General features: G+C 47.9%; 1 protein-coding gene across 17 annotated transcripts; it reads right to left on the bottom strand.

The window, feature by feature from the left end:
* Positions 1 to 14: 14 nt before the first annotated feature.
* Positions 15 to 10,824, bottom strand: LOC122385148 (nuclear transcription factor Y subunit gamma-like). Of its 17 annotated transcripts, none has more exons than XM_043373203.1 (9): positions 10,516 to 10,573; positions 5,960 to 6,005; positions 5,230 to 5,364; positions 4,808 to 4,993; positions 3,270 to 3,404; positions 2,672 to 2,875; positions 2,141 to 2,326; positions 1,700 to 1,792; positions 15 to 1,454 (listed from the first exon to the last, which is right to left on the bottom strand). In XM_043373203.1, the coding sequence occupies exons 3-9, from the start codon at positions 5,335 to 5,337 to the stop codon at positions 1,389 to 1,391; spliced, it is 978 nt and encodes a 325-aa protein (XP_043229138.1). In that variant the 5' UTR covers positions 5,338 to 5,364; positions 5,960 to 6,005; positions 10,516 to 10,573; the 3' UTR covers positions 15 to 1,388. The 17 variants fall into 17 exon arrangements, with proteins under 17 accessions (XP_043229138.1, XP_043229137.1, XP_043229144.1 ...); XM_043373202.1 differs by having other exon boundaries at positions 10,477 to 10,568; XM_043373209.1 differs by having other exon boundaries at positions 2,672 to 2,869; positions 10,516 to 10,568.
* Between the last annotated feature and the right edge of the window lie 1,053 nt (positions 10,825 to 11,877).

Genomic DNA, 11,877 nt, shown 5'->3' with positions numbered 1-11,877 from the left:
TCCGCAAACGAAGATTTGCCGAATCTATGGATGTCATATATTATCAAACATTTGTTTTTGGTGCTCTTCAACCGAACTGAAGTCGTGCAAAGCGGAGAATGGCCAATGGGTGACCCGAAAATAACACTCAATGATAGGATAAATGAATGAAACAGTCACATAAATATTTCGTTTCCCTTTCCGACAAATATCATGGAGATCGCTTAAAAACGCAAAGGGAAAACCGAAGAAGCGTTGGGGAACAAACGAAATTTGATACTGGAACATAGTACCCATAAGTGCGTATTCCAGAACCGGCTGAAAGGAACGCAGTACAAATTCATCCTTCGCAAGGAAAATATTTCGGCGCCAAAGAATCCGCCGGGAACACAATACCAAGTGCACAGTTTTTCTTGTACCATGGGCATGCTATCAGCAATTGTTCGTCGCACGCTGGTCCACTCTCGCAAACGGTTCCGCACGACGTGTGACGCTTAAATACGATCGGTTGTAAAAAGACACTCGCACACGCAGGCACCCCGTTCGGCTCGCCTCATCGTCACAGAAACACTCGGGGTTTCACCACGCGCCATGGTGCTGTCAGTTCAGCCCTCGATTCACTGTTCACTCGCTCTCCACATTGTTCACTTAGTTCACCACTTCGACACCAAACTAGCCCACTGCGTGTCTCCGAGTTGGCACTCAGCAACGGCAAAGGTTCTACCCATGCCGGAACACAGTTTCCTCTGTTCAGCTGGCATCATCGCCCTTCCCAACGGAAACCAGACGCCACACCGCGATGATCGCACCACATCGGACAGGTCGTAATCCCTCAGGAAAGAAGCCACGCTCCTCGAGTCGGCTGTTCCGATAGTCATCCGCGCCAGTCTGTGGCGTCATGCGGTAGCCCAACATAACGGAACTCGTCCCCTGGTCTTCTGCACTGCCCTTGTCGATCTGTCCCACCACACCACGCCGTGGTCATAGCGCAGGTACTTCATGAAGACGACAGCTGGATCTCCCGACCGACCGATTGGTCAAAAACTAGTCACGGTGTGAGACCAATGTCACAGAGCACCGATACAGTCCTCGCCGGCGATTAGTTTATAAAAACTCGCCGGAATCCAGCCGGCAGCCGGTGCACCGCGCGTGATCGTCGAGAGCACTGAGTGACGTCACCCAGTAGGTAATGCGACGTTATCCAGCAGATGATGTGACGTTACCCCAGGTGATATGCCGTCATCCAGTAGGTGGTGTGACGCCATCCGACAGGCGCTATGACGTCATCCGGCAGGTGATATGACGTCAGCCACCGTCAGACAGCTCGGGCGCCGGCCGCAGGGTGCATCACGCAGGGAGGGTGAACGGGTGACGATGGATGGGTGTGTGACGGGTGAGAGGGGGGTGAGTTAGGAGCTCTCCTGCTGAGCGATGTACACCTGCTGACCGCCAGCCAGCTGCACCGCCTGCTGACCCTGCCGACAGCGGAGAGCGGGACGTTACAACGGGAAAAGAACACGAGCATCACATAATACTAAGAACACGGGGCACGGGCAGTGGAAAAGATCGGCGGATAGACCAGGTACCGAATACAAACAATACAGCAGAACGCTGACTGTAGCCACACATAGCGAACACCAACGGCATCGGCGCACCTTATACGGAACCCAGCAACGGACTAAGGGAGGTAAAATATCCGAGCCTGACTAGCCCGACTCACCTGTCCGGGGGGCTGCAGCACAATGGTCTGTTGACCGGTGGTGTTCTGGCCAGCCACCCGAACCATCTGTAGCTGGCCGGCGTTCAGCTGCACCTGAGAGACACACGGACCCAGAAGATAAATCGTGAACGGGACAGAGCGGTCCAGCAATGAAGGAAGAAGACGCTCGGTACGACATTGTTAATAGAATTAGAAAGTTACACGGCCGTGCATTAGAAAAAGAAAATACAGCGAGCCCACGGCTTGGGTGATTCGAGAAAATTGACACAAATAGACGGCTAAGCTACGAGTACGAACATCACTTAGACAAACTTACGTCATGATAAAACGTCAATAATCATGGTATGTACTTCCCAAACCAACTTATCACCTAATCGCTATCCTTTCCGTCCGTTCCATCCCTCACCCCCTCACCCTTGCCTTTGCCACCCCCGAACTCACCGGTATTTGCTGCACCTGTCCGTCGGCGCCCATCACCTGCTGGATGATCTGCACGCTCTGCTGCTGCTGCGCCGGCGACTGCTGCTGCTGCTGCTGCTGCTGGGCCGGCGCCGGCTGCTGCACCAGCTGCCCCTGCGCGTTCACGTGCAGGTGTACCGTCTGTACCCCCGACTGGCCGCTGGTCGGCTGGGGAGGAGGAAAAGGATGCGTCTCAGACTAGGAAGCATTGATGGCGATGTAGGATTGACTGGACGGCGAAATAAACCAATGACATGCAACACAACCGATCAGACTAACTAAAAAGCTAGCACTTTTATCGCTGGGCAGGTTTTAACCGAGATACACAAACAACGCAGTGTGAAAATCATAGAACGACAAAATTAGTTCACACCAATTTACAAATCGTATTACGCGTAAAATCAAAGAAACAATACCGGTACTATATGAGAAATGCGAGGCAGGGCCTTACCGCAACACAAGACGGACAATTTCCCCTACAGCACCCAACCATCCCTCTCCGGTCCTCCGTACCTCTGGCGTGGCGGCGGTGCCCGACGTCGGTATGACCTGAATGGTCTGCACCTGCCCGCCGCTGATGATCTGAATCGACTGCGGCTGCTGGGACGCTGACGTCGCCGCCGTCACCTGCTGCTGCTGCTGCTGCTGCTGCTGCTGTTGTTGTTGTTGCTGGAGGGCTGCCTGGTGCTGCTGAGCCAGCTGGAAGTAGTACTGCACCTGCCCCAGGCAGGCAGAAGTTACGCAACATGCCAATAAAGTGTTCTTCAAGCGCTGGACTGGTCAGGCAGCACATGGGAGCGGCTATATCGCTACATTAGGTTCGCTAAGTAGTAAGTACCGCACCTCCGGTTTATGCTGACGAGAGGAATCATATTGCTCGGAGTCAGAAAAGGAATAATTTCACAGCGAGTTGTTTGAGTTATATCGCCCATTTTCATTTTAGGCAAACAATAGAGGTTACTAAAAAAAAGTGGTAAGCGGAAGCACTCTTCTTAATTTTTAACTAGCTCAAATGGAGTAACAAAAGCCGGTAGATATGCCACGAGTCGCCCTACCCCCACCACCGTCACTGACTACCCCGCTGTCCCGGCGCTCCGCCGGCGGGAGGTACCTGGTCGGGCAGGACGCCTCCGCTGCTCTTGGTCTCCGACTGGCGCGCCGGCTGCTTGTTCTCGTCACGGGGCACGATGTCGATCAGAAAGTCAAACTGATCAAACTTGGAGATGGCCATGGCGATGTCGTTGCGCTGGTGGAAAAAACGACGAGTTACTCCGGAGAAAAAATTTTATTGATGATCAAACACTATTAAAACACGGATAAAACACATGACGAACACGTCACCCGTTGCACCGATTAAAAGCATAAAAATAGTGTAAATACATACATAGGTGCTTAAAAAGGGCGGACAAATGACACATGACAATTCCACGACACACGATAAAAAAACGCGGGTTTGGCCAACAGCCCCCGGAGAGCAGGGAGTGTGTGCTTCGAGTTGCACCTGTGCGCCTACCGTTCACAGCGGTTCTGGAGCAGCGCCGTGGTCGCGGATGCTCTCACGCATCTCTGCGAGGAGCGCGGCATATGCGGTCAGCGCATTGGGGCGCGGCGGTCGGGGCGTGTCCTGTGCCAAGCTGGGAGAGAGGCATAACAGCTTCTCGGCGAGCTGCTGCGTCGTCGGCGAGTCCGCATCCGTATCGGTGGAGACTCGCGGCGGGGCAGCAGGTAGTAGGCCAGGTCTGGGTCATCTAGGGGGTTTCTGCTAGGCGCCTCACTGCGACTCCCTGCAGATGGACGGACTGGCAACACTGGACCGGGTCGCAAAGCTGTCGCTGAATCCTTGCTGCAGCCGACGCTGCAGTTCCCTTCGCCAGTGTTGTCGCAGCCGTCGCTGATCTCACCAGTGCTTCTGTCACCTCCACCGCCGCCGCTTCCTCGGCCGCTGCCGCCGCCGCATTCATCGCTGCTCTCGCCGCAGCTGCTCCTGCTGCAGCGGTCCACGTCGTGGCTGTTTCCACGGCTGTCGCCACCGCTTCTGTCAAAGCTGGTGACAGCAGTTCTGACGTCAGGTCTGTCGTGGGCTCCCGCTAATCGTATGGCCGTGGCGTTTCCGCGGACCACTGCCACCGATATCCGCTGAATGAGGCGCTCCATGTCCCGCCGGTCTCCGGTTACCTGCACGATGCGTCGGCCGAGGTCCTTTAAAAAAGAACAGCTGTCCGAGCCCAGTGCTCCGGATGTTTTCACGGCGACCGGGCGGAACAGATAGCGCCGACTGATGGCCTCATACCGCCGGCGTTTGCGTCCCTCGGCGGCGGTCGCGGCTGCGCTTGCCCGGGCTGCTGACGCGGCGACTGATGAGGCGCTGAATGTGTCCACACAGGTAGCATCCCAGACGAGGCACTTCCCTTCTGCGTAGGGGAAAGCTGTGATGCCATCCGGGCGTCGTCCATCACCGCGGAGAAATGGCTATGTCATGCTTTGTTCAGAACCATCTCTTCCATTGTGATATATCTACGCATATTTATGAGACGTGTCCAAAGTAATAGCTCAAAGAAACAAAAGTAGATGAGCATTGATGAATAAGTCACACATCAAATTAACTCTAAAATGCTAACAGCTAAAACTAAGCCCATAAGCTCTGCTAACCTGCAGTGTTCTGCGTTTGTTGTCCTCTGTATGGATCCAGGCTCGTAGTGACAGCTCGTGAATAAACATCTCCGCCGCCTTGGAGAAAAGCAGTGGCGCCTCTGCAGAGATCATCTTCACATCCTCGTCCAGCTTCATGATCTTCTTGATACGAGCCAGGGGAAGCTCCTGCTGCTTGAAATCGTTCTGAAATGGTAAAAATGTACATCAGCCCATCATAAGCCCAAAAGCTCACGAGGCATTTCCTGTCAAGGCAACTTCATTTGACATCAAGTTGCTGTTGAATCATCAACAATACCAAATTCATGAAATGTATTTTATCTAATCCAGCCAAAAAGCAGTGAAATGAAAGCAGCTGAGCAGGATATAAAATGCTAATATTGTCATGCTTGTATTTTCACAACACAGCCATAGGCACTCACCACCGACATGTTCTGTATCTGTTCTGTCATTTTGGGCCAGAACTCATCCAGCGCCAGCTGAGACTCTGTGGCCAAACCGACCTCGGCTCCCACCAGGTCGTCAGCCATAGCGCCAACTCACTCTTCAGCAGCAAGCTGTGAAGACAGTGCCATTCTGTAAGGCTTGCAGAAGATTCAAATTCAGGCTCCCACCAGTCTGAGACTGAGAGTCCAACACTACCAACTGAGCTACAGGACTGAATCATTCAGTCAGTGTTGCTTTGTTGAAACTCATAAAAATTATTATTAGCAAACTGAAGCATGCTATCTCCAGATCTATCAAGTTCTGAAATCTGACTAATGAGCGAGCAAGCGAGTTTATCTGTTGGGTGTTCATCATTATGCACAGTGATCTTATTGCGACGACACTATCGCCAGTCTCGAGGTCACAGCCCGTCACACCACCTCTAGCCATATTCACGGTATATGACGCCTGCTTTACGACTACCCCCATCAGGAGTCATGAATACTGAGAGCTGGTATGACTTGAACCCAGTTGAACAAGCACTTCGTGCAAATCTTGCACTGTTTTATCATTCTTATTAAAATTATTTTGACAGCCTGACAAAAAAACAGTGCATTGATTTTGCCAAAATTCACAACAAATAGCCAAGTAACTAAGCAAATATCCATATTCCATAAACACAATAAAAAATATGCTGAAAATCAACGAGGAAACATCCCCACCTACCACTCTTGAAAAATTTACTCCAGCAGCCCAGAACTCTTGGAAAATCCTGCAAAACAGTTCCAGCATCAAACCCCCAAACTGAAACGTACTCCAATTCTAATTAATTTACAAATTACAAGTCAAAGTTGAAGCATTGAAGTGAATCTCCCAGAAGATTACAAACAAGCTCTCGTAAATACTTTTGCAGTGCACAAAGTGGAAAATGTACAGAAATTTATTATAAAACTCTCATTTTAGTAGAAAAAATTCTCGGCAAAGAAATAAACTCGTTACTTTGGCACACTGCATTTAAATACAAAAAGGATGGTAATTTTCTCAGCACTAAAAACCGGTCATTTTGTGGTATTTTCGGCAAAACTAGGCATTTCCAGTTAATTTGAGGTATAACAGGGTCATTTAGCACCTAACCAGTTATAACACCTATTTAAGGGACTTTAGCACTACTTTCAGTCTAATTCGCAGTACTTTTAGTTTGAATGGCACCTAATGGTAGTCATTTCGCACTATTTTTGGTAGATGTTTAGGCATCCCTACTAAATCTAGAAGGATTTTAGTATATTATGGAGATATAAACTACAATACTAGTCTGTACTAGCTACAGATTGCTTGTTGCCAGGTCGATTAGCGTCTGTTTCGGCGCATGCGTTTTGAGAGGACCGATAGGACGCAAGGCGCGCTTCTTGGACGGATTTGGCAAGGAATTTAGGTTTAGGTTAGGTTTAGGTTTAGGTTTAGTCTCGTGAGCTGGTGTCAGACCAGGTCTGTTTGGTGCTCACATCATGACAAGACTTTCGGATCAGGTTGAGGAAACTGTGGCCCAGCGCAGCTTATCAAAGTTATTTTTGAAACTGTTGGTTGTTGAAGATTCAACCACTTCCTTGGGTAGCTGGTTCCACAAGTTTACTACTCGGTTTGAGAAGAACTTAAGTCTTGAAACATGTTTTGCCCTTTTCTTTACAAGCTTAAGTTCATGTCCTCTTGTTCTGCCCTGATGTGTCACCTCAAAGAACTGCTCATGATTCACTTCTACTTTTCCAGTCAGGAGCTTGTAGGTCTCAATCATGTCACCTCTACGTATCCTGTCCTCGATACTGGGTAGTTTTAATGTACGGAGGCGATCCTCATACGACATATTTCTAATTGCCTTTACCAGTTTGGTTGCCCGTCTTTGCACCCGTTCCAGAGTCTTCATATCCTGGACAGTGTGTGGACCCACTGCCTGGATGCAGTATTCGAGATGGGGACGAACATAAGTGGTAAACAGTGACTTGAAATTTTTCACATCGATCCTGTCAAACGCATTCCTCAGGAGACGGAGGGCTGTCATTCCTCTGTTGGCTGCCCATTGACAGTGTCTACTTGGCTTTAAGTCATTTGAGACAAAGACTCCAAGGTCCTTCTCTATTTCGGTCTCTTGGAGCTTTACGACGGTGTCATTGGCGTCCTTCATAAAGTAGTCTGTCCTTAAATTGTCCGTTCCACAGTGCATTATCTTGCATTTTCCAGGATTGAGTTTCAAGAGCCAATCCTTTGACCAATCACTCAGTACATTCAGGTCTTCTTGCAGCCTGAGAGGATCATGACTGTCTTGTAAAGTACTGTAAATCTTTATGTCATCAGCAAACATCTTTACTTTACTCTTCAACAGGCTCGGTATTTCATTTACATAGACGAGAAACAGGATTGGGCCCAGTACTGAGCCCTGGGGGACTCCGCTGGTCACTTGACCCCAGTCAGAAGCCCCTTTTCCCACTACTACTTGTTGTTCTCGTCCATGTAGGAAGTCACTGATCCAGTTGAGTATACTTCCCTGAACTCCATAACTGTACAACTTGGCTGCGAGTCTTCTGTGTGGGACGCTATCGAATGCTTTCTGGAAATCCAAGTAGAGTATATCCAGCCCGAGTCCTTCATCTATTCCTCTTGTCCATTCTTCAAGCACCTCCAGCAAATTTGACTGACATGACTTGCCTTTCCTGAAACCATGCTGATGATTTGACAATAGATCTTTTTCTTCGAAGTGACGCATTAACACCTGTTTAACAATTTTCTCCATAACCTTACACACCTGTGAGGTGAGACTTACGGGTCTGTAGTTTCCCGGCTCACTTTTTGATCCCTTCTTATATATTGGCACTACTCTTGCTCTTTTCCATTCTTGTGGGAGGCGTCCTTCTTCTAGGGTCTTGTTGAATAGCCTGGCAAGAGGTAGTGCCAGCTCATCTGCACATTTCTTAAGTATAATGCTTGGGATACCATCCGGTCCGGCTGATTTGTTCGTGTTTTGTCTTTCAAGCTCTTTCTTTACCATTATCTCAGTCACTTCAATATTTTCTATGGTATTATCTGCATCCACCCTGGCATGACATAGTGGAATTGCATCTCCAGGTTCTGTTACAAACACTGATGTAAAGTATTTTTGAAGAACATCTGCTGTTTCCTTCTCGGTTTCAGTAAGTCCCCTTTCACTTTTTAGTGCTTGTATTACAGGTCTTGTTGTATGCTGCATGCGAATATACTTGTGCAGTTTCTTGGGGTCTTCTTTGATGCTGCTTAGCAATGATCTTTCATATTTATACCTTGTCTCTCTTATCAAGGTCGTTGTCTTATTCCTCTGTGTGGCATACCTCTTATAGTCCTCCTCTGATCTTGTTTCACAATATTTCTTGAATGTTTTGTGCTTGAGTTTGATTGACTTGATTATCTGCTTGCTCCACCATGGTGCTGTCTTTCTGTTGGTTCTCTTTTTGTGCAATGGTACATTTGCCTTCAGGCTTGTCTCTAGTGCATTTTTAATACCGCTCCACATGACTTCTACCCCAGCAGATTCCAGAAATCCCCAGTCTACTTCTCTTAGTGACTCCTTAATTTTCTCAAAGTTAGCTTTGGCAAAGTTCCGTTTGGTACAAGTTTCAAATGTCTTGTCTGCATCAGAAAATTGGTAGTTCCAAGTCAGAACTGCGTGGTCACTTTTTCCAAGTGGATCTTCTGTGTTAACTACATCAATTGCATTTGAGTCATTTGTGAAAACTAAATCTAGTCTGGATGGAACCTGACCCATTCTGAAGCGTGTAGGGCCACTGACATGTTGACATAAGTACAAGTCATTCATGGTTCTCATGAACTGGGATTGGTCAGAGTCATCTGGGCCTTCCACCGTCCCATTTTCCCAATCTATGTGAGCGAAGTTAAAGTCTCCCAGAATCATTACTTTCCTGGCATGTACTTGAGGAACAGCCTTCAACGTCTCCAAAAGTTTTTCATTATCTTCATGGGTATTACTCGGGGACCTGTAAATTAGCCCGACAAGTAGGTTATCATGCTTGCCCAATCTGATGGTGCACCAGACAGCTTCAACATCTCCATGCTTTGTTTCACTAAGTTCCTTACACTCTTGGACTTCCCAACTCTCCTTAACCAAGATCATCACACCTCCTCCTTTCTGTAATCCTTTTCTGTTTTTGCGGAACGCTTCATGGTAACCTGGAAAGGCTATATCTTCTTTTTGCCAGATTTCTGTTATGCCAACAATGTCAGGCTTTGCACTGTCAATTTTCACCCTCAGCTCACCCAGCTTATTCCTTAAACTGTTTGCATTTGTATACATGCATGATAGGTGACCTGTTTTCCTACTTGAGTTAATACCTGTCCCGAGGGACAACCTTTCCCCGAAAGATTCGATGAGTTTCTCTTCCTTTCTCTGCCAGTTCTTCCCTTAGTTTTCTCTGTATTTCCCTTTCTTCTGGGGTCTGGTCTCGTGAGAGATAAATGTTGCTGAAGCCAACTTTAGACAGATCCCATCTTTTCCTCATAAGGGCTTCAACCTCTTCCTTCTTCTTCAGGCCCACAAGCATTAGCCTCGGTCTTGGTTCTGCAGCTCCATCCTCCGAGATCTTCTTCTTTCCCAGCCTGTAAACCTTTTCGATCTCCATCTGCACATTGTCACCCAGGAGAGCTTCCACTATGTTGTGGAAACTATCTGAGTCATATTTCTTCCGCTCTGACGGCTCTTTTGCCTGACTCTCGGGTACATTGTGGATAATCAAGTTCAACTCCCTGCCTTCTTTATCTTCCTTCTTTTCTACAATTCTTTTGAGCTCTTGGGTGCTCTTTTGTAGCTCTAGCTGAATCTTTGGCATTGACTGCACAATTTCACTGTGCTCTTTGAGAGCCTTCTCAACCCCAACCTTTTGGTCACTGAGCTTCGATGTTACTATCTTTTCTACTGAGCTGATTTTTTCCTCTACCATCTTGCTTCGCTCTACTTCCGAACTGACAGTCTCTAGGACTCCCATGATTTTTCCCTCCATCTTGTCGATCTTTGCTTCAATTTTTTTGCTCATTTTCAGAGTGTCCATGAAGTTTGGCCTGCAGTTTTCACATAGCCAAATGAAGTCGTAGTTTGTCAGAGCTAGAAAAGCCTCTACTGTTAGCCCCTGGCACTTTGGATGATACCATTCCTCACAGAGGTCACAACTCACTGAGTCCTCCCCATCCATGATAATAACCCCACATACCTTTTTTCCACCCTTGCAGACAAACTTCGTTGGCTTTACCTTTGGCGCCTTCCCTCTTTGCACTCCCACTTCACTGTCTTGCTTTTCTTGATTTTCCTTCTCATCTTGCTTCAATTGTGACGCAGTGGAGCCAGTCCTGGCTCGCGTAGCCTTTGCACTAGACATGTTTACAGAAGTAAATCTGCCTCTATGTTTGGTCTTAGATTTGTCTCTACTGTTTCAATATTGACAAGCTGATCTCAAAATTCAAAATTTTGTGAACCTTTTTATAGTTTCAATACTTCATCATTCTGTCAATACACTTCTTGCTAAATACTTCTCAGTACTTGGTGTTCAACACTGCTACTGGGACCACAGCGTGGCGAATTCGGCGCACGTCCGGACTGGGCGAGGAGGGGAGAGGAAGTGATCTTACTGTTAGTACAAACGGCAATGGGGATCTTAGGTGTTGTCCATCTCAAATTTGGATAGATTGATTTACGTACAGCCTCAGCGTGTGCCGATCATCCTGCCTTTTCTTGTCCAAGAGTGAACTGAGCGAGGTTCTTAGCATGGAGATTGGAGAGTGATGACGATTTCCGCGAGGATATGTTGGGTCCTACCGTCCGCCCAAGCGTACTGGTCCGCCAGTGCTGCTGTCTTTATTCTGTCAGGTTATCTAACGGCGCTATGGGCATGTAGGTACAGCATTGCAGTAGCAAATGCTTAATCTAATGTGCAGTGGCATTTTCCCATGCTTAGTTGGAAGCGCTCGACGTCCCTTCCGTACGTGTCGTGGAAGGGACGTGTCTGTCATTGACGCACATCAACTAGATGGATCTTGATTGTAGCATTTCGCAGCAGCGTTTCATCGTTCAGCGGCCTAACGCCTAGCCATAAGCCAGCTCTCATTTCGAGGGGGTGGTACTTTGCTGAGGAGCCTGAGTGGTCACGCTGCATCGTGAGCCAGATGAAGCCGGTGGGCAGACCGTGTACCGTACATTTGCGTACATGATTTTGTCCCACGAACCTAAGCGATGCGCATTTTTGTCCACAAATTTACCTGATATATACCCAGCATGCCTATTAGTCGTTAGGGGCAGCACCGGGCGTGGTGTATTGCGTAGAGGGCAGGACCTATGCAACAAAACTTAAATAACGTTTTCATCGTGGAAGTAATACGCTGAATGGAGGATCATACTTTGATGTCCAACTTACGTACAACATAAAAAATAAATACCTCAAGGCTCAAGAACACTGTAATCATAGCAGTAGCTCGTGCTCGGCAGTGAAATCATGAATAGTGCTCATATACCGGATTTAGTGCAAAATGAGCTACCACACACCCATTTATATGCCAGATCTGGCATCGCCTCTATACTACCTAAAATAGTGCGGAATGACCGGATATACCTGTGTTTG

The sequence above is a fragment of the Amphibalanus amphitrite genome, unplaced genomic scaffold, assembly GCF_019059575.1.
Source record: "Amphibalanus amphitrite isolate SeventyFive unplaced genomic scaffold, NRLGWU_Aamphi_draft 000210F_arrow, whole genome shotgun sequence".
Lineage (NCBI taxonomy): Eukaryota > Metazoa > Arthropoda > Thecostraca > Balanomorpha > Balanidae > Amphibalanus > Amphibalanus amphitrite.
Note: the sequence above shows the minus strand (reverse complement) of the source record. Positions and strands in the feature narration are given on the sequence as shown.

Coding starts and splice junctions, on each gene's coding strand:
- LOC122385148 (XM_043373205.1), bottom strand. CDS start 5,337: ATGGCTGACGACCTGGTGGGAGCCGAGGTCGGTTTGGCCACAGAGTCT. Junction 3,405..4,807: donor ACAAACGCAGAACACTGCAG/GTTAGCAGAGCT, acceptor TTTTTCCACCAG/CGCAACGACATCGCCATGGC. Junction 2,876..3,269: donor GAGGCGTCCTGCCCGACCAG/GTACCTCCCGCC, acceptor TGCCTGGGGCAG/GTGCAGTACTACTTCCAGCT.